The following is a 26184-nucleotide window of genomic DNA, read 5'->3' on the forward strand; positions in this document are numbered from 1 at the left end:
TGCTGCACCGTATGTCTGGAATAGACTTCCAGAGTTAGTTCGGCAAATTCTGTCTCTGGCCATTTTCAAATCTAGGCTAAAAGCCCACCTTTTTGTGGCTGCTTTTAAATCTTAACTCCTACTTACTTGGTCAGTACCCATGTCTGTTTTATCATTCCCACCATAAATAATTCCCTAACCCCTTATTTATCCTGTTTGTCTGACTTGATTAGATTTTAAGCTCTGTCAAGCAGGGTTGGTATCTTGCATGTTTAGTGTTTATATCTAGTAGCATTATAGAAATACGTAGTAATAGTAGTATGGTGAGGTCTGGTGTGTCATGAACTTGTAAAAGTGGCTCTTGTGGAACATTCACCTCTGATGGTCCATAAAAATTTCTAAGTTATTACAGCAGACAACTGGTAAGGAAATACGTATATGTGTTGGGATAATGTTTGTGTAGTGCAACATTTGTTAAATTTGATGCCAGGAAGAGTGTTTTCTGTGTTTTAAAGCAGAGGTGTTGCAGTAATATGATGGATCAGTATATAAGCCTTATGCTATATTAGATTTATATAACACCTTTCTTGAGGATATAGCAAGTCAGTGTACAGGTTAAAATAGAATAGAAAGGAATGCCAATGAATAGATAGGAAATAAAGAAATCAGAATAATAAGAAGGACCAATTCAGAACAAGCATCAGAACAAAACAATCATTCAGCAGTAAAAAGTTTGTCAACCAAAAAGAGAATAGGCGCAGATCATCATGCCTAGGGGTCTGTGCAGATCTTGGTCCAATCACTGAAAGCCTTGATAGAAAAATAAGGGGGTTCAAAGTAACATAACATTTTAAAAAGAAGATTCAACCTAAGTGATGATGGAAGAGCATTCCTTAGAGAATGCGTGGTTCAATAAAAGGCACAATAATGGGTAGTATCAAGTTTTGCACAAACAAAATGAAGGAGTGTACAGATGATGATCATTAAGAGAGTGTAATGCCCTTGCAGTGTATAAGGAAGAGAGGTAAGAAGGGATACCCCTGTGTAAAGCTTTATGGGTGAGAATAGAAATTTTGTACTTTTTCAGTGGTACATTGGAAGCCGGTGGTAATGAATAAAGAGAGAAGTAACATGAGACAAAATCCTTATGCCTGTATTCTGAATAGATTGGATATGTCATAATAATGAATGATTAACACCTGAATAAACCACGTTACAGTAATCCAGCTGGGAGATTATTAGTGCATGGGGAAGTCATCTGAGAAGATTCAACAAGAAAAGAAAGAAGAAAAAGTTATCATCTTCTTTTCTTTTTCCACACTACTACTGAGAGGCAGCAAGGATTCAGAGAGAGTATCTGGACCCTCCAGTAAGGGGTCACTAGGTCAGGGGTCTGCCTGGGAGAGGAGACTGAAATTCTGCAAGGAATCCTCACCTTGCTGGTGGGCTACCAGGGCCAAAGGAGTAAGCCACTGGACCCCAAAGTGAGGGGTCTCTGAGTTGGATAGGAGTAACACAGAGGACCCGTGGCCTGCAGAGCCTATGAGAACTGAGGAGAAGAGTATTGTGTTTTAGGTTTGCAATGGAATACAGTGCAATCCGCTTAAGTGCAAGGGTCTGGGACCAAAGATATGCTTGCAGTTAACCAGAGCGTGCACTTAACTGTTGTGCCCAAAGAAGCTTGACATCTGATAAACATATGTACAGTACTGTTTATTATTATACGGACAGTATACCATCTCCGTTAACTGACATTAGGCTTACTTGAAGTAATCAGTTATAGTCCTCTGTACAATCTTGGGTCTGTGAGTTCCATAGACTACATCTGCTAGATGGTAAAAACTGTCATAGCACTGACATCCAGTGGCCTCCAGATAGGCCTGTATGGTGTTGAGACTCTCCAACGCTCTTGCAAAAGTGACAGGAGGAGGTTATTGAATTTCATCAGCATATGCCTCGCTGCTCATTTCGTCATCTGTTCCATCAACAGCTGTTGTTGCCTGCGTGTAAGCGCATATCTCGACATCAGTGCTGTCTTCAGCTGTTTGTAGATTGTAATCAACAGCTATGTAGAGATGGAACTCCTCTTCAGTAACACCGGCTGGGATGTCAATAACCTCTTCATCTGATGCGTTTGCAACAGCTGCATCTGTTTCATCCCTCTCAACATCCTTAACAAAGCTTGCCCACTTGTAGCAGTTCACAATGGTTGCCTGTGTAACATGATTCCAGGCTTCTTTCTGCATATGTAGGGAATCCAACAGTGATAGATTACAAGACAGTTCAACAGCACGTTTATCCTTGCAAGTCTGGTCATCCATAATGCTCATCACACGACATAGCACAAGAGCCCGATAATGTTGTTTGAAATTGGCTATTATGCCCTGATCCATACGTTGGATCAGAGAGGTAGTGTTTTGTGGCAGGAAGACCACCTTGATGTTAGACAGCCTGATATCATCCCTATGTGCAGCACAATTATCACAAAGCAGAAAAATCTGACGCTTATGTGCCCGCATTCTAGTGTCTAACTTCTTTAGCCAGTGCTTCCAAATTTCCCCAGTTATCCATGAATTTGCGTTAGCCTCGTATGACACAGGAAGTCGCTTAACTTTCTTGAAGCAATGGGGCTGTTTGCTCTTTCCAATGACGAGGGGTTCCAACTTCTCACTCCCATCCATATTGCAGCAAAGGAGGATCATCAGTCGGTCCTTTGACGTTTTACCTCCAGTAGTTTCGGCATGTTTGAATGCAAGTGTTCCATCAGAAATCGCTCGCTAGTAGAGACCGTTTTCATCAGCATTGAAAATGTCACGAGGTGCAAACTCAATCAAGATGGTAGGAAGAACTGAAACAACCCAATTTTCAGCACCAAAGTCATCAGCATCTTGTTTCTCACCATGCTGTTTCTTGAATTTTATGCTGTTCCTCTCCTTCCATCTTTCCAACCATCCAACAGTGGCTTTGAATTCAGTTAGTCCAAGACTTTCAGCTAGCTGGTTAGAGTTTCTCCATAAGCAGTGGACCACTGACAGGAAACTGTCTGCTCCTGACTCAAGAAAACCACCGAAGAACAGCATCTTCTACCTCCTCAGCTTTTCCCGCCCGTTTTCGTTTCCATTGTGGATTTGTATTGTTTTCCCAGTCTTCCAGAAGCTGGTCTTTCTGCTTCAAGACACGTGAAATTTGACTGGGATTGACACCATATTCTTTAGCAATAGATGCTTGACTTTGTTTTCTAATTTTTTAAGAACTTCTATTCGTTCAGCCAGTGTTAAAGTTCTATAGTTCCGCCGCCACAATGACGATGACGATGACCCCAGTGTACGCTCTAACAACATTCTTTCACTTATTCTGCCTGTGGCAGTTAAAGAAGCAGTAAATTTGAAATCTCGTTGGTTGTCACACGCCAATCGGCTTCCATATTCCATGTGAGCGCTTATGTGGAGTTTTTCCTGCAGAGGAGCAGTCTTGAACCATGCATATAAGTGAATCTTGCACTTATCAGTGGTGCGCTAAAACGAAGTTTGTCCCCATAGAAATTGATGGTGCCAAAAATGGGACCGAAGTACGGCATGCAGTTGAACAGAACATGCGCTTATCTGACGTGCACTTAAATGGAGTGCACTGTATAACACAATCACTATAATTTTAAAAAAGGAGGTAAAGAGTTGGCTATTCATTGAAGTCAGTGAAAAGAAAGAAGAACTGACAGAAGCTTTGCTGTTTTGAGAGAATATTTTGTTTGAATTCTATGCCTGTATGTTGGCCTTTATATTTTAACAAGATCATAATAATATATGTTAGGGCCAATTTTCAGTGCAAGTTATGCATTCACCAATGGGTGGTGAATGCATACCTTATCTAATGATGTAGTTTTGACATTTATATGGTTAGACCTAGTTGTTCAAATTGCTAAATGGTCAGATTTTATCAGTATGAAAAGGAGCCAGACTAGGGGATGGGCAGAAGTTGTGCCAGAAATTCAGTTTAGTGACAAAATTCAGCCCAGAGCAGGATTAAGGTAGAGGTAAACTAGGTAAATGCCTAGCGTCCATATTTAGGGGGATCCTGTCAGATGTGCTATTAGAGCAGTTTTCAAGACAGTTTTTTTGCCCCAATCTGTCAGCCATTAACACAGTGAAGAGCTGCAGCAGGCCAGTACCAATGCATCCCATGGTGGTTTTTGGGCATCCTTCCCACCAATTGAGCATAATCCTACAGCAAGCATTGGTAAGCAGTGATTCTTACCTGCTGCCTTCTCCTCTGTTGCCTTTCCTCTGTAGTTTAGCAAGATCCCCGCATACTTCCAACTAAAGAGCAGAGATGGCTGAGGAAAAGACAGCAGCAGGAAAACAAGGTCTGCTGCCAACTCCTGCCAGCTCTTCATGTTCAGGCAGAAAAACTGATGACCCAACATCAAAGTACTGATGTCCCCCTATTTAAGATGCTAACCCAGCACTCTAGTATTCTTGTCAAAAAGCTAACAGTGAACAACAGGAACTAATAAAACAAATGGATGTGGCAAGACCTGGACAAATGCAACAATCATGACGCCAGCTTTTAGAAAATAGGCTTACAATAGGCACCTTTTTGACCTCTCATATAGGTACCCTGTCAATAATTTGCCCTCCACCTATATATTGCAGATTATTGTGGAAATCTGTGGGTGACTTGATATAAAGCAATGGAAATTTTGGTGGGTTTCTATGCCTTTTCCAAAATATTCTGCAATGTTTTGGTGGAATGCGTTGTGATTGTATATTTGCTTGGTTTTCACTCCCAGTCCTCAAGTGCTACCAACAGGTCAGATTTTTGAGGATATCCCTAATGAATATGTGTGAGAGAGATTTGCATGTAGATCTTTCTCATGCATATTCATTAGTGATATCCTGAAAACCTGACCTGTTAGAAGCCCAAGACCAAGGGTACATTCTGACATAAAATCTATGAACCCTCCTCCCACATACCACTGATAAAAAAGTTTCCTTGAATTTGATGAATACTGACCTCAACTTTCCAAAATACATTATTCTAAGATGTAATTTCTTTGAAATTAGAGTCTATAAATTCTTTTTTTTTGTAAACTGAGGGGTCCGTTACTAAAGGTTGGCACATGATATCTGCCACGGGACCCATTTTGGCCCTGCTGCTGATAATATGTACTAATCTTTAATAAAACCCCCTTTATGCTTTAAGGTTTTAAAAATGTAAATTTTAGTTATTTTATAAGTATTCCATTATGTTTTGTTGTTTCAGCAAGAAAGATGAATTAAAATAATTAAAAAGGTCTGACCTGGGTAAAGGGTCAGGCATCACCATGATGAATGAGGTGGTGGAAGTGGCATCGGGGGCTGGAAGGAGAGGTTCTGCACTGACTGTAATAATTCTAAAGCTCTCTTATGCTGCTCATATAATGGAAGGAAGGATCCTGGAACATAGATTTTCAGGGCTCCTTTTCTACCCTGTTATACAAATATAATCATAAGATTAACACAAAATAATTTCTCACATGTTTTTGTTTATATTTATTACTGATCTTGCTACACCACAATTCAGAAATGGTGTCAAAGTGGTATACAATCCTTGCAATATAAGAAATGAAAGATAAAGAAAGAAAGAAAGAAAGAGAATAGAGGCAATATACAGAGAAAATAAAAATAGAAAAAAAAGACCTTGACTTCATTTATTTCACCAAATTTGGAGGAACAACTTAATCCTTCCCAAATGCCTGCTGAAAAAACATAAGCCTTAAGAGCTGACTTAAACCTTGGCAGTGAGGTCTCAAGTCAGAGATACTTGTGGACAGAATCTATAAAATGGGAACAAGTATACAAAAGGATGAATCATGTGTTGATGTTGAGCCTGAGAAGGTGCAGGAATCCGAAGTTGCTTATCATTGCAGGATCGTAAGGAAAATGAAGAAGCCTTAGGTAATGAGTACATTGAAAAGGGACACAGGCAGGCCTATTCTCATGGCCTTGAAAACAATAATGCATATCTTGAATTTAATCCTATAGCCAGGGCTTTTTTTGAGGGGGTACTTGGGGGTACTGGCACCTTTTCCATTGTCTGCTAAAATTAACCCATGAAAAAGCTCAAGCTCTACACACCAATTCTGCCTTGCCATAGATTCTGAGACTGGTTGTAGGGAGCCTGGCTATTGTGGGGTGGGTTCCTCAGTTATCACCCCACCCCTGAAGGGTGGCCTAGCATTTGAGTACCGGTACCTTTTTTGCTAGAAAAAATGCACTGCCTATAGCTAATAGGCAACCAGTGATATTCCAGATAAAATGACATATATAAGGCTAGGCTTGTTTGTTTGTTTATTTATTTATTGGCATTTATTAACTGCCTTTTTGAAGAGATTCGCCCAGTGGTGTGCTGGAGCAGGCTCTCACAGGCTCGCAAGAGCCGGTTGTTAAGCTTTTAAGAATTTTGGGAGCCGGTTGTAAAGTAGGGCCCTCCATTGCTACTTTAACAACTGGCTCCCAAAATGTGGGCTTGGGCCCCCTGCTGAATTCTCTTTTACTTTGCTGGTGGGGATGCTGAGCTCTGCTAGCCAAGTAAATAGACTGCTGCTGCTCCCCGCTCCTTGTTTCCAGCACTGAGCAGCAGGCTGGGGACTTCTCCAGCATATGTGAGAAGTTTCAGCATGCTGCTCAGAGCAAGACGTTGGGAGTGGTGGCAGTCCATTTATTGGTTGCCAGCAAAGGTATGCCTAGCGTGCTGCACAAAGGGAGGGAGGAAAGAGAGGCAAGTGTTGCTGCTCCCCCGGCCCCCACTGGCCCTTCCAACTGCAGAGCTGGCTATGTCCGGAGAAAGAGCCTGTTGTTAAAAATTTACCAGCACACCCCTGGATTCGCCCAAGGAGATGTACAGATGTAACTTAAGACACTGTAATCAACTTACAAGTTTTGTATTATGCCTCTTAAAACAGAGAGAACCCCCGAAGTTGAATAAACAAAGTTGAACTCTGAAGAACTAAATGCAGAAAACCCAGCATAAAGTACCAATTATGAGTTCAATATTCAAAGGATTTATGCTGCTTGCTGAGAGTTATGACCATGGCTGTGTATTTCGATTGCTTTGCTCTTCCCTCCAATTTTTCCTTTTGCCTAGTTTTCTTTTCACCAGTCTATCCTTGGTACAATTGTGATAGAAATGCATGAATATCCTTTCCTGTTCTTATTATAGTTCCTTTCTCTCTCTTACATATTGTATTTTTTAGAAGTGTAAACCGCCTAGCTCTGCTAGTTAGTTAAGGCGATATAGCAAGCTGGATAAATAAATAAATTGGCCTCTTTGAAAATGCACTAGGGCTGAGTACAAAAACGTTTACTCAAAATTTCACTGAACGCCTAATTTAAGCATAAAAAGTAGGTGGTAACAGGGGTGGATATAGGGTGGGGAGAAGAAGTTATGACCTTAGCACTGATTTTCAGCACTAGGCCAGTGGTTTTCAACCTTTCTTCTGTTGTGACAAACTTGATTGACAAGGTTCATGTATGTCACACACCAAATACTAAAATTCACAGCTGAACAAATCAAGTCTAAATAGTTTATTTATTTATTTACTACATTTAAATCCCGCCTTTATCCAAGGCGGGTAACAATATTCACATACATAGTCTTGAACACATAACAATCGCTAAGCATGTTAAGTTAAAACATAATCACTAGACTGGTCCTAACCAAGAAAAAAAAGAATAAAAAAAAAACACAGAGAAAGAGAAAGGGTCAATCAGATAAGTCTTCATGTAGCCAAAAAGGCTTTCACAAATAGATGTGTTTTTAGCAGCCACTTGAATTGTTGAATGTCTTCACATCATCTCAGGTATCCGGGTACAGTATTCCACTCAGATAGGGCAGCAATAGAGAAGGCTCATAGTTTTGTCTCAACATAAAATGTAACAAAAAAATAAAAATAAAAAATTATATGATTTAGCGGAAGGTAAACAGAGCTGATGGGATGTCTCGGATCTTAGTACTCATTTTGGTTTATATGATTGCAGGGTATTTTGAAAATAGGCTGGAATGTTCCCAAATATACATTCAAGAATCTTGAATTGAACTCTGGATGTTAGCGGGAGCCAGTGTAATTTTTTTAATGTTGGAGTCATGTGTTCAGACCTTGAGATTCCAGTGATCAGTTGTGCAGCTGCTTTTTGGATGACCTGCAGAGCTTGGATTCAGGATGATGATATTCCCAGAAATAGAGTTACAATAATCAATCTTTGTCAGTACTAAGCTCTGTACAAACGTTTGAAAATCAGATGGTGTTTACCATACCTTTAAGCTTACTCAGCATGCAAAGTTTCATTGTTTAACTGTAAGTCTAGTATGAATTGGCTTATCCCATATCAGGAAGCTGTATGGAACACATTAGTTCTAGATTTCTCACTTGACATACAACTAAACAAATATATATTCAGATTCTAGTGTCACCTCTGCAACAGCAACACAAAATCCCTCCAGATACTGTGAAGCATCACAAAAACCTGCAAATATGCTACTCACAGGGCTGGTCTTAGGCAGAGGCGACCGAGGCGGCCGCATAGCCTCTTCAACCACCACCACTGCTCGCCTGCCCTCCATGTCCAGCGACGCGACTCTCCAGTCCTCGTTCCCCTGCTCCCCCTCCCTCCAGCCACCTGAGCCCCCCCCCCCGTCTGAGCCCCCCTTGCCCGACCCGCCAAACGACCCTCTTCTGCCACCCGACCCACCGGCACCTAACCTGACCCAGCATTTTTAAAAAATCTACAAGCGGCGGTGCCTCGCGTCTGAGTAAAAGAAGAAAAATCGCTTCGTCCATTGGCTGGCCTTCCCTCATGTCCCACCCTTGCGGAAGTTACATCAGAGGGCGGGACATGCGGCTTGTAGATTTTTTAAAAATGCTGGGTCAGGTGAGGTGCCGGCGGGTCGGGTGGCAGAAGAGGGTCGTTTGGCGGGTCGGGGAGGGGGGCTCAGATGGGAGGGGGGCTCAGGTGGCTGGAGGGAGGGGGAGCAGGGGAACGAGAAGAGTCGCGTCGCTGGACATGGGTGGAGGGCAGGGGGGACGGGGGGTTACTGGACATAGGTGGATGGCAGTTGGCAGGGGAGGGCAGGGGGCACAGGAGGGTCACTGGACATGGGTGGATGGCAGGGGAGGGGGTTTCTGGACATAGGTGGATGGCAGGGGAGGGCAGGTGGCACAGGAGGGTCGCTGGACATGGGTGGATGGCAGGGGAGGGGGGTTTCTGAACATAGGTGGATGGCAGGGGAGGGCAGGGGGCACAGGAGGGTCACTGGACATGGGTGGATGGCAGGGGAGGGGGGTTTCTGGACATAGGTGGGTGGCAGGGGAGGGCAGGGGGCACAGGAGGGTCGCTGGACATGGATGGATGGCAGGGGAGGGGGGTTTCTGGACATAGGTGGATGGCAGGGGAGGGCAGGGGGCATAGGAGGGTCGCTGGACATGGGTGGATGGCAGGGGAGGGGGTTTCTGGACATAGGTGGATGGCAGGGGAGGGCAGGGGGTACAGGAGGGTCGCTGGACATGGATGGATGGCAGGGGAGGGGGGTTTCTGGACATAGGTGGATGGCAGGGGAGGGCAGGGGGCACAGGAGGGTCGCTGGACATGGGTGGATGGCAGGGGAGGGGAGTTTCTTGACATAGGTGGATGGCAGGGGAGGGCAGGGGGCACAGGAGGGTCACTGGACATGGGTGGATGGCAGGGGAGGGGGGTTTCTGGACCAAGGTGGATGGCAGGGGAGGGCAGGGGGCACAGGAGGGTCACTGGACATGGGTGGATGGCAGGGGAGGGCAGAGGGGACAGGGGGGTTGCTGGACATAGATGGATGGCAGGGGGGACAGGAGGTCGCTGGACATGGGTGGATGGAGGAGAGAGAAGAAATGCTGGACATGGATGGAGGCAAGGGAAGAGTGAGGAAGGAGATGAGGTGAGGGAAAAGGAAGAGAGGAGAAAAAGTGCAAATGGATATAGAAAATAGGCAGAAGCTGGATCCACTGAACCCAGCTTTTACTTACAGATGTAGGGCAAGAAATGAAGAAGAAAGGCGGAAAGTAAAGTAATAAATGGAAAGGAAGCCCTGGCAACGGAGTTAAGAGGACAGATAGCAGCACAATCGGATACTGAGCCAGCATGATCAGAAAAGCAAAGTCATCAGACAACAAAGGTATAAAAAGCTATTTTATTCAGGATTTATTAATTGGAATATGTCAGTTTTTGGAAATGTGCATCTGTGATATTTTTCATGTAAGTTTCAATTTTTGTAGTATTGCTGCATGCTGAGTCTGACTTCTTGAGGTAACTTTCCAGTTCAGTATTTTGCCTTCATGTGTTTTTCAGGCAGGGCCAGTCTTAGCAAGTGCGGGGCCCTGTGCATACCAATTTGGTGGGCCCCGCCCCGCCCATACCCTGCCCTAGCCACGCCCACACCCCGCCCCCTTTCACACCTCACCCCGCCCATGTCACATATTTCCCCCGTCAGCCCCCTCCCCATCAACCCTCTGTCAATCCCCCTCCCCTTACCTTACTCTACTGCGTCTGCAGGGGTCCCTGCGGTGCTAGCCTCTCCTCCCCTTACCTGCGTCTGCCCTGGTGGTCTAGTGACCTCTTTGGGGCAGGAAAGAGCCCCTTCTTTCCTGCCCGAGCGCTGCCCTTGCCCTGCATCCTCCTGTTGCTGTGACGTGTGATTTCAAAATGGCCACCGAGAGTTGAAGTCTCGTGAGGCTGCTTCAAATCTCGGTGGCCATTTTGAAATCGTGCGTCACAGCAACAGGAGGATGCAGGGCAAGGGCTGCGCTCGGGCAGGAAAGAAGGGGCTCTTTCCTGCCCCAAAGAGGTCACTAGACCTCCAGGGCAGACGCAGGTAAGGGGAGGGGAGACTAGCGCCGCGGGGCCCCCTTGAGAGTGGGGCCCTATGTGGTCGCCTCTGTCGCCTCTGCCTAAGACCGGCCCTGTTTTCAGGTATGATCAAGGAAGGTGCAGTATTCTGCTAGCGTATAGTTTGCAGCCCTTTTTGTTTGTTTTTTTCACTAGGTTGTGCACTGGTGTTTTAGAGCCCGGTGTAATTACAGTTGCCTTTCCATGCCATGCATAAGGTTGTAGCTTGTCCTGTCCTTGGAACTAGTGCTGTTTATGGTTTGTTAAGGTTATGAGTGTGTTTTTGCACAAGTTTGTGTATAGTGTTTTGCAGTGGAGAGATTGTGTGTTGGCCTTACTAAGGTGGCACCAAACATCAGAAAGGGTGTAGAGCCTAAATCATGACACACTACCTCTATAAGGGTGTTTTGTGGCTCTACATGAGAATGGTGATATTATGATCCCTTGCTAGCTTCATATTGTTGACGGTCTGCATTTTCCGTATGGCTGGTATATTGGTGTATAAGGTATTAATTGTGACTATTTTATTTTTACTTATTTTTTTTTCTGTGTGTTGTCAGACAGTTATGGATGACAGAGTCGGAGTCTTCTTGAGTCAGAGAGCTGTGGTATATATTTTAAAACAATTTTAATACCTTGGTGGTCTATATGTTTTTATATTGTACATTATATTTCACACATCACTTTATTTTATTGTATATCTTTTCATTTTTATTTTATTGCATATATGGGTTACAGAGTAATAGGGGAATTTGAAAGTACTTAATATTTTTCCTTTATTCTCCTTTGTTATGAGAATTGGAACTACTAATTGTAGTGGACTTGAACTGAATAATTTCTGGGGAGGGGAGGTTTCATGATAGCATTGTGCTTATTATTTCAATCAGGTTTTTTGTACAAGTTTAGCTTCATTTGTCTTTATTTGAAATTTCATAAATAAAAAAATGTTCTAAAAATGGAATAATCGTATCAATGGGGTGGAGCTAGGGTAGGGGCGGGGCCAGGGTGGGGCGGGGCTATGTTAGGGCGGGGCTAGGGTGGGGCCCCACCAAATTGGTCTGCATAGGGCCCCACACTTGCTAAGACCGGCCCTGGCTACTCAGGGAAAATGGTAGAGGCTATTATTAAAAACAAAATTACAGAGCACATCCGAGGACATGGATTACTGAGACCGAGTCAGCATGGCTTTTGTGTGGGGAAATCTTGCCTGACCAATTTACTTCAATTCTTTGAAGGAGTGAACAAACATGTGGACAAAGGGGAGTCGGTTGATATTGTGTATCTGGATTTTCAAAAGGCGTTTGACAAGGTACCTCATGAAAGGCTACAGAGGAAATTGGAGGGTCATGGGATAGGAGGAAATGTCCTATTGTGGATTAAAAACTGGTTGAAGGATAGGAAACAGAGAGTGGGGTTAAATGGGCAGTATTCACAATGGAGAAGGGTAGTTAGTGGGGTTCCTCAGGGGTCTGTGCTAGGACCGCTGCTTTTTAATATATTTATAAATGATTTAGAGATGGGAGTAACTAGCGAGGTAATTAAATTTGCTGATGACACAAAGTTATTCAAAGTCGTTAAATCGCGACAGGATTGTGAAAAATTACAAGAGGACCTTACGAGACTGGGAGACTGGGCGGCTAAATGGCAGATGATGTTTAATGTGAGCAAGTGCAAGGTGATGCATGTGGGAAAAAAGAACCCGAATTATAGCTACGTCATGCAAGGTTCCACGTTAGGAGTTACGGACCAAGAAAGGGATCTGGGTGTCGTCGTCGATAACACACTGAAACCTTCTGCTCAGTGTGCTGCTGCGGCTAAGAAAGCGAATAGAATGTTGGGTATTATTAGGAAAGGTATGGAAAACAGGTGTGAGGATGTTATAATGCCGTTGTATCGCTCCATGGTGCGACCACACCTTGAGTATTGTGTTCAATTCTGGTCGCCGCATCTCAAGAAAGATATAGTAGAATTGGAAAAGGTGCAGCGAAGGGCGACTAAAATGATAGCGGGGATGGGACGACTTCCCTATGAAGAAAGACTAAGGAGGCTAGGGCTATACAGCTTGGAGAAGAGACGGCTGAGGGGAGACATGATAGAGGTATATAAATAATGAGTGGAGTGGAACAGGTGGATGTGAAGCGTCTGTTCACGCTTTCCAAAAATACTAGGACTAGGGGGCATGCGATGAAACTACAGTGTAGTAAATTTAAAACAAATCGGAGAAAATTTTTCTTCACCCAACGTGTAATTAAACTCTGGAATTCGTTGCCGGAGAAAGTGGTGAAGGCGGTTAGCTTAGCAGAGTTTAAAAAGGGGTTGGACGGTTTCCTAAAGGACAAGTCCATAAACCGCTACTAAACGGACTTGGAAAAATCCAAAATTCCAGGAATAACATGTATAGAATGTTTGTACGTTTGGGAAGCTTGCCAGGTGCCCTTGGCCTGGATTGGCCGCTGTCATGGACAGGATGCTGGGCTCGATGGACCCTTGGTCTTTTCCCAGTATGGCATTACTTATGTACTTATATACTTATGTACTAACTATATAGCAACTAGAATCTATGGATAGCAGACCTGCAACATTATCAGTTGGGGCTGGAGGCAGCAGTTATTATTAGGGGGTAGTGGGGAAGCAGAAATAAGGACCAGTTATGGGGATTTCAAGAACATGTCTCTCAAGATTGCTGGTCTTCCCAGCTTGCAGGCACTGATGGTTGTAATGGAAATACAAGCTTGCTTTCTACACCAAATGTTTTGGTGACATCCCTCCCACGTCTGGGAGAACCACTAATCTAGGCAAACAAATTGCAGGCCTAAATTTATTAGCATAACTTTCAAGCTCATTAATTAAGATTAATTTTCAGCTGAAAAGTTATGCTGCTAAGTATGACTGAAAATAGGGCACAAAGTTAGCAGATTGACGTAGGAGCATAAATGTAAGAGCTCAAAATTTTCTGAATATCAGACCCTAACATAGTAGATGACACAGATAAAGACTTGTACAGTCCATCCAGTCTGCCCAACCAGATAAACTCATAGCATAAGGTATAAGGGAGCAATTCTTGGTGGAGTCATATTTGGTCTCCTTGAACAGACCAATTACTGTTCAACATTCAATGCTAGATTTTATTCCGTGCTATGCCTATAACTTTGGGGTGCAACAACTAGAGCAGACAAATTTTATATGGGTGCTTCTATGGCTGATGTCCTACTTGCCCATCTCGTATCAGAAAATTTCTTTAATGATAATGCAAACAATTCAATTTGGTTGCATTGCTCTTCTTTGAGGATTCAGAGAAGTAAGCTTCCAGAAAAAAAAGAATACAAGCTTTCTAAGGGGATCTTTTACTAAAGCTTAGTTTGAATTATCTGCAGCAGGGCCCATATTATTCCTATGGGCCTTGCTGCAGATAAATCGAGCTAAGCTTTAGTAAAAGACCCCCTAAAGTTCCAAAGAATATTTGATTCTGAACATTTGAATTTACAGAGTCTTTTAAAACAAGATTTAGATTGTGAGCACAACAATGTGTAAAAAGGGCATAGGGAGAAACTTCCTTAACTCTCATTTGAAGGCCAGATATCTCACCGGCCATGGTACTTGCTCTATCATATGCTTGCCCATAACATATACTTATTGAGAGCCCCAAGTTACTTTATAGCAGACATGAGAACATCAAAAAAATCTTCTGCACTTGCTCCTGGCAATTCAATGAACCGGACAAAGTGTTCGACAGCATCACCAGTTTTTGTTACATACTGTAATGATAATGAAAACTGATCCATTTGGCTGATATCAACAGTGGAGTCAACAATCACAGCAAAATATTTTTCAGTTGACAATCAGTGCTATAACCTGTGATGAAAGGGAATGTATGAGATTATTTTGTATGTCAGGGCTTAGGCATGTTGCGTTTCGATCACTCATTAAAAAATGCTGGCTAAGAAGTATATCGTGTTTAGCTAACAATTTAATCAGTTCCAAAACAATTCCATTCGTTCCACAACCACACAAATCTCCATGCTCACGATGACCACAAAACGGTACTCCTTGCTTTGCAAGGAATAAAACTGCATCAATAATATGCTTCAGAAGCATTCTGTTTTGTTCTATTTTTTTCTTTTCTGCAGCTACAAATTTTGCAAGAACAGTTTTATCTCTCAACAGACGAAATCTAGTAAGAAAGAAATCTCTGCTTTTCTATGACTTGCACTTTTCATGTTTTTCAATTGTGTCAATGCCCTTGTTAACATTTTTGCAACCCTTTTCAGGATTGCTCCTTGTACCATTATTTGAACATGAACCACCTGAGACTAACCAACAATAGAAGCAAAACATTGCATTTGATTTGGGCGAATATACTAACCACTGTCTATTGATTTTACGGCCACATTTCTCATGTTTTTGTTTGTACCATAACAAGTGTCGCCCATCTTTGCCCCTAGGAAACACAAAGTTCTTTTTCAGTCCTGGTTGACAAGGACCCCGTTGAAGAAATGCATGTATTAGAGGAGGTGTGATGGGTTTATTTTGAAATAAATACAGATCTGTTGGAAAGTCCACTTTTGTATCAATAAGTTCACAAAGTACTGTTTTAACTGTAGTTTCCTCTACTTCCTTGTTTTCACTGTTGAGTGGATCAGGTTCTGATATTCTTCATTTTCACTATCATCATCCAATGGGAAAAAGTGCTGACAGGCAGATCTCCACAGGATAAGCCGGTACCACTTTGAGCAGAAATGGGCATGTTAGAATTCATAGACCGAGCTGCTTCTTACTCATTTTCATCATGAGTCTCGCTTTCAGACTCAGTGTTTACAGAGACTGTTGGAACTTCAAGGCACAGTTCACTTGAGTCATCAGTAGTATCAGTTTGTGCTTGAATTACTTCACAATTGTTAGGAATAGCAGCATCAATATGTTGATTGCTAGCTTGACACTTAGCTAGTTCTTTTTCGCGGTCCTTGTCAGCTTTAAGTTTGATTCTACCCCATCCAGAAAGCTTCTTTTTGCATTGCTTGAACTCATTGTTTAAAATGTTAATCAACTTCAGATACAAAGTTTTTGAAGTGATCACACAAGCGGACTACTGTTAAGTCAAGTTGGAAACCACAGGAAACATTAAGAGCACATATAACTCCCTAGTGGAGGAGAAAGATATTACATGTTATAAAATTTGACATTTTGACTGGTTAAGTTGAATACTATCAGCAATATTTGGGGACGATGTGTGGTTATAGCCAAGAGTCCGGAAAAAGAAAGAAAGAAGAACTAATCTCCACACAAAATAATATAAAAAAGAAACAGTGAAGTTAACCGAATCAAAGTCCTTAAAAAAATGATAAAGTTGAGTCCCAAACCAACCAATATACATCTAGGCAACGATTTCTTTAAATAAATTCACATATGATATCCTTCAAGGGAAAAACAGTGCAGGGTCTTCTTAGACCTCATGTGCACTGCAGTACTGATATCCATACCAACATGAAGCTGTGCCGGAACTCAGAAAGGGTTTAAATGGATTCAACATGCAGCAATTGTATGGACCCTGTGGCCTCTGTGTCACTGTGCTGCGTTCTACTTTATGGAGAAGACTTCAGGAGTGCTTCTACCACTGTCATTGTCTCAGCTGAAAACAGGAGTACTCACACTCCTGCTGCTAGTGTTGTCAGGATCATGACTGGACTGCTGGGACCACTGGAGCTGACCCTTCGGTTGTGCTTCAGCAGCAACAACACTCTTCAACCACAATTCCAGCAGCAGGAGAACAATGCATGCTGCTGGTCTGCAACACACTTCCTTGGTTAAGAACCATCGGTCTAGGCACATACAGAAATACACACTCCCAAAATGATGAAAACAAACTTCTTGAGTGGCTAAAATCATCAAAACTCTGGTTAATGACTTTTGTGCAGGCCCTTTTCTGTATATACTTAACATGGTCTCGCAGGCTGCACAAAATTCAATGGTAGGCCACAGGTTGCCCACCCTGGGAAAGTATCTCAATATAAAACTTGCACCTCCAGTTCTGTATCCCACTTACAACTCACCGTACAAAAAACTATTCACCAATATATCTACTTCTGGGAACAAGCTGTAACGTTACAGATTCCTATACAGACATGCTAGCACAAACCTTAATCTTAGTCACAACAAGTAGAAGTAGTATAAAGAGTAGCAGATAAAACACAGAGGGGTCCTTTCACTAAGCTGTGGTAAAAAGTGGCTTGCGGTAGTGTGGGCACATGTTTTTGGTGCATGCCAGGCCATTTTGTACCGCAACTGGGAGAAAAGACATTTTTTTTAATGGACTGGGAAATGGGCACGCACTAAAATTAAAACTAGTGCGCACCTATTTATGGCCTGAGCCCATACCACCACCCATTGATCTAGCAGTAAGGGTTCATGCGCTACATAAGCAGTAACCATTTAGCGCGCGCCAACTGCTGATTACCACTGGAAACGCCATGCATGGTAGAAAATAAAAAAAATAATTTCTACCGCCAGAGTAAGCTCACAACAAATCCGAAATTACCGCCGGGGGAGGCATGCTAGCCTGGCAGTAGTCTCATTTTGGCACATGCTGCATGTGCGTAGGCCCTACCAGAGCTTAGTAAAAGGGCCTCAGTGCTTCCTAGTGAAGATATTGGGAGCGGCACCCTGTCAAAAGAAACCGGTCAAAAGAAACCAGACAAAAAAGTTCCAAACAAAAAAAGTTCCCGACATAAAAGTCCCTGACAAAATAGACTCCTGACAAAAGGGCTGATGAAATAGATTTACTGAGAAAGTCCACGGCTTGTCACTTGAAAGTCCTGGCACCTGCCTACGGCTTGACTTCACTATCCACACTTGGCATTTAGTGAGAATCATAAATCTGCTTGACAAGATAATCCAGCTTGATTAAGGAGGTTTCCCCAGCTCTGTTTTGTGTAGAGTCTATTTTGTCTTGGGTTTTTTGGGGAGGGTTTTTTTTGTCATGGTCTCTTTTGGTTTTAGTCTGTTTTGTTGGTTTTTTTTTGTCATGGTCTATTATGTCGGGGTGCCATTGGGAGAACAATTGGTACCAGAAAGAAAGTATGATATAACATCCATAACAGCGCAAAAGCAAGGGTAAAATGGTGATCAAATAATAGCTGTTATGGTCACTGCAGGTGAGCAGAACTGATAAACTAAATGATCCTATACTTTTATTTCTAGAAGGGCAGCCATATTAGTCTGTAGTAGCAAAAATATTACAGAGGTTGGCTGCATCTTATTAGACAACAGATTAAGGGGGTCTTTTTCAAAGTCACACTAGCGTTTTTAGCTCAAGCTAAACGCTGAGATGCTCATTATATATTCCTATGGGTGTCTCAGCTTTTAGAACAAGCTGATTTATAGTGTAAGCTAAAAACACAAGTGCAACTTTGATGGGAGAATCACATCATCAATGAAATGCTTCAACAGGATGATGTAAGAAATTAATTAGAAATTAGAAATTTATATAATGAAAGTTAATTTTCATAAGGCTCAGACATTGTTTTTATATTTATAAGGTTATTTTCATCCCCCTAAAGAAGCGAGTTTGTGAAACATAGTCTGTGTAGAGGATTGCAGCAAGTTGGGACTTTACAGACACTTGTTTTGAGCAAGGGGGTTGTCCATCCAGTTTGAAAAATCCATCTTGAGGAGAAGGCCATAATGGAGAGAAAACTTTACAACAGATAAGTTCATGTTTTTTATGCTGGATGTATTTTTGTGAAAAAAATGATACAATTATTTTTGGATATCAGCATTAATTTATTCAACAATTTGGACTGATTTCAGAGGTTCATATGCAACCAATTAATCTTATGGACTTGTAGTAGTTCAAATGTGTGATGATGGGATGGTTGGTCGTCCTCAAATGAAAGGCACCTGGTTCTGAGCACATTTCACATTCATTTATGAATACTAAATTAGCAGCATTTATAACTGGATAATTAGAAAAAATATAATTTTTTTGTGTGTTTACTCTGTTGGTCGAATGTATTTAGGAGTTTAACCCCAATAGATTTCTTTTGTTTTCTTTTAATGAATATGCACAAGAGAGACTTGCAGACAATGAAGATAGTAAGCATGAAACCATCTCAACAAATTCATTAGGGATGTCCTGAAAGCTTGAACTGTTGGCAGTTCTTGAGGACTGGGAGTGCATACCACTGGTCCATTTTATCAGATGCAAAAATTTATAAAATGGCTAAGGTAGGACAGGATTGTATGTTTGGAAAAGAAAGGACTAGCTGTAGATTGAAAAAATTCAGTTGATCCTTATTTGTAATAAAATTTCCAGTAAATTAGTTTTACTTCAAATGAAGGCATTCTTGTCACTTTTGTTTTAAAAACAGGGCAGTCCCTGAACAAGATGGGCCCCAGCAGGGGCTGCTTTCATCATCCCCTTCCCTTTGAATTCATAGGCTCTCTCCAGCTTGGTATCCAGGGCAACTGCAGTGCTTGTCATTCTCTTGTGACAGCAGAGGCAGCAGAATGCCTTTTTGTTTGGGGAGGGCCACGCTCTGCCCCCAACGTTTACGAAGCTCTGCCCCCACCCTCTACCCAAGCTTCACTCTCAGCTCTTTCCTCAGTTCCAGCATCTACCCTTCCGTTACCTATCATCCCAGTCTACTACTACTACTATTTAACATTTCTAAAGCGCTACTAGGGTTATACAGCGCTGTACAATTTAACATAGAAAGACAGTCCCTGCTCAAAGAGCTTACAATCTAAAGGACAAATGTACAGTCAGACAAGTAGGGGTCGTCAAACTGGGGCAGTCTAGATTTCCTGAAAGGTAAAAGGTTAGGTGCCGAAAGCAACATTGAAGAGGTGGGCTTTGAGTAAGGATTTGAAGATGGGTAGGGAGGGGGCTTGGCGTATGGGCTCAGGAAGTTTATTCCAAGCATAGGGTGAGGCGAGGCAGAATGGGCGGAGCCTGGAATTGGAGGTGGTGGAGAAGGGTACTGAGAGGAGGGATTTGTCCTGGGAGCGGAGGTTTCGGGCGGGAACATAAGGGGAGATGAGGGTAGAGAGGTAGTGAGGGGCTGCAGACTGAGTGCATTTGTAGGTAAGAAGGAGAAGTTTGAACTGTATGCGGTATCTGATCGGAAGCCAGTGAAGTGATCTGAGGAGAGGGGTGATATGAGTATATCGGTTCAGGCGGAATATAAGACGTGCAGCAGAGTTCTGAACGGATTGAAGGGGGGATAGATGGTTAAGTGGGAGGCCAGTGAGGAGTAGGTTGCAGTAGTGAAGGCGAGAGGTAATGAGAGCGTGGATGAGAGTTCGGGTGGTGTGCTCAGAGAGGAAAGGGCGAATTTTGCTGATGTTAAAGAGGAAGAAGCGACAGGTCTTGGCTGTCTGCTGGATATGCGCAGAGAAGGAGAGGGAGGAGTCGAAGATGACTCCGAGGTTGCGGGCAGATGAGACGGGGAGGATGAGGGTGTTATCTACTGAGATTGAGAGCGGAGGAAGAGGAGAAGTGGGTTTTGGTGGAAAGACGATAAGCTCGGTCTTGGCCATGTTCAGTTTCAGGTGGCGGTTGGACATCCATGCAGCAATGTCGGATAAGCAGGCCGAAACCTTGGCCTGGGTCTCTGCGGTGATGTCTGGTGTGGAGAGATACAGCTGGGTGTCATCAGCATAGAGATGATATTGGAAACCATGAGATGAGATCAGTGAGCCCAGGGAAGAGGTGTAGATTGAAAAAAGAAGGGGTCCAAGAACAGATCCCTGGGGAACTCCAACAGAGAGCGGGATGGGGGTGGAGGAGGATCCATGAGAGTGTACTCTGAAGGTTCGGTGGGAGAGATAGGAGGAGAACCAGGAGAAGACAGAGCACTGGAACCCAAATGAGGACAGTGTGGCAAGAAGTAAATCATGATTGACAGTGTCAAAAGCGGCAGATAGATTGAGGAGGATAAGGATGGAGTAGTGGCCTCTGGATTTGGCAAGGAACAGGTCATTGCAGACTTTAGAGAGTGCTGTTTCTGTTGAGTGTTGAGGACGAAAACCGGATTGAAGCGGATCGAGGATGGCCTGAAAGGAGAGAAAATCAAGGCAGCGGCTGTGAACGGCGCGCTCAAGTATTTTGGAGAGGAAGGGTAGGAGGGAGATGGGGCGGTAGTTGGAGGGACAGGTAGGGTCAAGTGATGGTTTTTTGAGGAAAGGTGTGACTGCGGCGTGATTGAAGGTGTCAGGGACAGTTGCAGTGGAGAGAGAGAGGTTGAGGATATGACAGATGGAGGGGGTGACAGTCCCCCCCTCCCCAGTGTGTCCAGCATCTTTTTCCTTTTCTACCACTGAAACTCCTCTGTCGTGTCTAGCATTTCTCTCTTTGCCTTCCTCTTAAACCCCTTCCTCCCTATGATGTCCAGCATTTCTTTCATTTCCTACCTCTCAGCTCACTCATGGTACCCAGCATTTCTCCAATCCCCTCCCATGGTATCCAGCATTTTTCTCCTCCCCTCACCTCATCTGCCCCATGGTCTCCAGAATCTTTTTCCTTCATTTAACCTCCTGCATGATGTGTTAATCACCTTACCTCCCTCCTCCCTCCCCCTAGGTAGCACTGCTCTGTCAAAAACCCAAAATGCTTGAGGATCTGCACATGCTGAAGGCCTGCCAGCTTCAGCTCTCACTGAAACAGAAAGTTTGGAGGTGTAGGAGTTGGCAGGCCTTCAGCATGTGCAGATGCTAAAGGCCTCATGCCCGCCACCCCAGATGCTTTTGGTGTTATACTGGTTGGAATGTCACTGCCTTGAGAGAGTGAGGTAAGGAAGGACACCTTGCGAGAGGCAGGTAGAGAAAAGGAAAATTTGGGGGTGCCATGGCATCCGTGGCTCCTCCTGTTTCTGACACCAATGAACAACAGTCCTACATGAAAAAAAACAATACCTGGCTATAGTGTATTGGTTTGCTTACCTTTGCTGATCGAATTAACCCTTTGCTTCTTTTTCTATGAATACCCGTGCCTTTGCCTATTCGACCTCCTGCATAGAGATTATCTGTCAATAGAAAACAGAATGTTTCCACAGAAATAAAAGAAAACACAGCATTATAAAATCAATATACAAAATCTGTTTTTGCTGAACAAAGCTTAGAAAAAACACTCAACTGTGATTTGAACCACCATGAAAGAAGCAATGAAATGTTTCTCAGAAAATGAAGACTAGCAAAATCTTCCTTTCACTCACCTGGTTCAGGATCAGATTGGATATGTGTTCTTGCCTGTCGACAGAAACTGCTACCATCATTACCCATAGGTAATGTTCTACTTATAGAATAATCTGGGTGTGTGAGAGATGCTGGGCTTTGTGTCCATGGACTAGAAGTAGGAGGTAAGACTACTGGAGTTTTTTTCTCTCTGTAAACAAAAAGACAAAAGTAACTTTACAAGTAAAATAAATAATTAATTTTGCAAGTAAAATAAAAAATTAATTAATATCTAGTTAAATTTATTTTGTAACTTTTTTTAAACAGAGATCTATTAGATTCAAACATCAATATTCTCTTATTGTTATGGTACTGTAAACTATAACAACATTGAATTTGACACAAGGGCAAACATATCATCAGTGTTTTTTTGGGCAGGATGATGACATTTCTTTGATAAGGATGGGCTCTTAATATTCCAGAAAGTTTATCAGCAAAAAATAAGGGCTCCCCATATAGCTCAAGAGGCCATCTTTTCTGTTAGAAAACTAAACTTTTGAAGAATCAATAAAGCCATTGAAGATGTGAGAGTTTGGTATAGCTGTCAAGTGACAGATCCACTCCTTTTGTTAAGCGAGTAGCTGACTTAGTTGTTTTCTCAACTCAAATGGCCTTTAGTTCATATCTGGTACTTACAAGGCTAGCAGGCTTTTATGGCAATGGGTCAAGAAACTGCTTTACATGTGTTAGGGAGCCGCTGCCTTATCTAAGATTTGCTGACCCTGAAATTATCAAGGTGAAGGCAGTAAAGAAATCACTTTGCATTATCTGGTACATATGACGGTGACAGAACCTACCATATTGGCACTACTACATTATGAGGTAAAGTCTCAAAAGAGCGCTTAAATTTAGGCACCAAAAATTTGGGCGCTAACCCCCAGATTCTATATATCGCGCTGAGATTTCTGTGTTGAAATTGAAGCATATTCTATAACTATACGCATTACCTAATTGGTTGACAAGCCAATCGGCGCTGATAATTGCCAATTAACAAGCAATTATTGACACTAATTGGCATTAATTAGAATTTACACTCAGAACTGTCTAAGCATATTCTATAACGTGCTGTGTGTAAATTCTAAGTTGCATAGTTGAAAAGGTGGCATGGTCATGTGCGTGGAATAGGCGGGTAATGGGCGTTTCTAGACTCTATGCGCATTGTTATAGAATGCACCCGGTCCATGCCTAATTTAGTTTCGGCATTTACACCAGGTTTTACTTGATGTAACTGCCCTTGACTAAATTTAGTCGGGCGAACTGGCGCTCGGTGTATTCATACAATACGCCTAAATTAAGGCATACTTTATAGAATGCACTTAGGTGAATTTCATTTTAGCACCAAATTTTTAGGCATGATATATAGAATCTAGTTCTAAGCGCCATTTCTAGAATGGCAACTATGCACATGTTTAATTAGAGACCATAGTGTAAGTCAGTATATATGTGCCCAACTTTAGGTACATCCAATAGAAAGGACAAAAAATCTTTTTCATGCAGGAACGTATAAAATACACAAAAATAAGTCCCAGGTAATTGCTTCTTAAAGTGCAATATGTTAGCAACGTTGATGCTGTGAAGTCTGATGATCCTTTATATAAATAATGTAATAACAAATTGTGGACAATATGGTAAAATTTCAGGATAGAGATGTAAAGGTGACATGCACTCTGCTAATAGATTGCACTTTAAGATACAATTGCCTTGGCCTTATTTTTGTCAACTTTAGGTGCAAGCACTCACGCCATATCAATGCTTGATGGAAATGCTTGCGTCTAAATATTGGCAGGTGTGTACATAAATGATAGTATTCCTTAACTTACACACACAGCTGCAAAATTCTGTATAAAGCAGCACAGACTACTTTGAAGCAATCCATGTTGCTGAACCTGAACTATAATACGGCTAAGTGTTCTGATATTTTCATTCTTAATTTCTCAATTTTCTAGCTACAGGTTTATCTATTCTCTGGACTTTATTGCTTAATTATTTTGTCCTGTGAATCTGTATTGTGAAGTACTTTTCTGTTTTCTAACTCAGACCCCCAAAAGACAAAAACAAAACAAAAAACTTTCTCTTCATTTTTGCCTAGCTCTGACAGTAGTGAGCATAGGCTTTTCAAACTGTTTCTTGTCCTTTACCCTGCTAATTCTAGCTGTAGCATTCTATCTTTGGCTATATATTGTGGACATAAAATGCCAGGTTTATTTTCCATTGCTAGTCCTAGGTAAAAAAGCGGCTTTAGTCTTACAACTGGCTTAATTTGCACTAACATTTCAGAGGCTGCTATAATTATTGAGAATATTTAGATTTACAAGAGTACATAAGTATTGCCATACGGTGAAAGACCAACAGGCTTATTTTCGAAAGTGATCGCCGGCCATTTCCCGACATAAATCGGGAGATGGCCGGCGATCTCTCAAAAGTGGCGAAATTGGTATAATCAAAAGTGGCTTTTTTGACAGCATCGCCGCTTTCCCGTTGCCTCACCGGCAAAAGTTCAAGGGGGCGTGTCAGCGGCGTAGCGAAGGTGGGACATGGGCGGGCATGGGCTTGGCTACCAGATGGCCGGCTTTCACAGATAATGGGAAAAAAAAGCAGCGTTGAGCAGTATTTCACCGGGTTTACTTGGTCCTTTTATTTTCATAACTAAGCCTCAAAAAGGTGCCCCAACTGACCAAATGACCACCGGAGAGAATGGGGGATGGCCTCCTCTTACTCCCCAGTAGTCACCAACCCCCTTCCACACTAAAAAAATACAAATCAAAACCTTTTTTACCAGCCTGTATGCCAGCCTCAAATGTCATACCCAGCTCCCTGACAGCAGTATGCAAGTCCCTGGAGCAGTTTTTAATGGGTGCAGTGCACTTTAAGTAGGCAGACCCAGATCCATCCCCCCCTTACCTGTTACACTTGTGGTGGTAAATAAGCACTCCAACCCCCCCCCCCCCAAAACCCACTGTACCCACATGTAGGTGCCCCCTTCACCCATAAGGGCTATGGTAATGGTGTAGAGTTGTGGGGAGTGGGTTGGGGGGGAATTTGGGGGGGCTCAGCACCCAAGGTAAGGGAGCTATGCACCTGGGAGCTTTTTTGTATTTTTAAAAAATGTTTAGAAGTGCCCCCTAGGGTGCCCGGTTGGTGTCCTGGCATGTCAGGGGGACCAGTGCACTACAAATGCTGGCTCCTCCCATGAACAAATGCCTTGGATTTCGCCGGGTTTGAGATGGCCGGCATTTTTTCCCATTATTGCTGAAAAACAAAACCGGCGATCTGAAACCCGGCGAACTCAGGCTAAACCGTATTATCGGAAAAAAAGATGACGGCCATCTTTTTCAATAATATGGTTCCGGCCGGCTGTTGCGCTGCTGCCAAAATAGATCGCCAGCGATCTATTTCGCCAGCGACATTTGATTATGCCCCTCTAAAGGTCCATCAAGCCCAGCATCCTGTTTCCAACAGTGGCCAATCCAGGTCATAAATACCTGGCAAGATCCCAAAAAAGTACTAAACATTTTATAAGTTAGTTTCTAGCTGAATTGGACTGTTGTATCAAACTGAATTTGATTATTTTAGCAAACTGTGTCATTACTTGTCCCAGAACCTTTTTGATAGAGGATTTGGCTGACTCACTGGGAATTAAGAACACGTGGAGGGCATAATCGAATGAAAATGTCTATCTCAATGGGCGTTTATCTCCGAGAACGGGTCCGTGAAGGGGCGGACCGAACCGTATTTTCGAAAAAAAATAGACGTCCATGTTTTATTCGACAATTTGTGAGCTGGGCGTTTTTGTTTTTCAGCAATAATGGAAAATGAAAGCGCCCAGCTCAAAAACGAATAAATCCAAGGCATTTGTTTGTGGGGCCAGGATTCGTAGTGCACTGGTCCCCCTCACATGCCAGGACACCAACCGGGCACCCTAGGGGGCACTTTTACAAAAACAAAAAAAAAGGTAAAAGAGCTCCCAGGTGCATAGCACCCTTCCCTTGTGTGTTGAGCCCCCCAAATCCCCCTCAAAACCCATTGCCCACAAGTCTACACCATTACTATAGCCCTAAGGGGTGAAGGGGGGCACCTACATGTGGGTACA

The 26184-nt window shown here is 42.8% G+C and overlaps 1 protein-coding gene across 1 annotated transcript in view; it reads right to left on the reverse strand.

Moving 5' to 3' along the window:
- Window positions 1-5294: 5294 nt before the first annotated feature.
- LMNTD1 (lamin tail domain containing 1) overlaps window positions 5295-26184 on the reverse strand; it is a 440913-nt gene continuing 420023 nt past the window's right edge. The window contains exons 15-17 of the mRNA XM_030213683.1: window positions 22076-22245; window positions 21804-21886; window positions 5295-5444 (exon numbers count right to left, since the gene is read on the reverse strand). Coding sequence (XP_030069543.1) covers window positions 5295-5444; window positions 21804-21886; window positions 22076-22245 — 403 coding nt within the window. The remainder of the gene's footprint in view (window positions 5445-21803; window positions 21887-22075; window positions 22246-26184) is intronic.

This window comes from Microcaecilia unicolor, chromosome 9, assembly GCF_901765095.1.
Source record: "Microcaecilia unicolor chromosome 9, aMicUni1.1, whole genome shotgun sequence".
Lineage (NCBI taxonomy): Eukaryota > Metazoa > Chordata > Amphibia > Gymnophiona > Siphonopidae > Microcaecilia > Microcaecilia unicolor.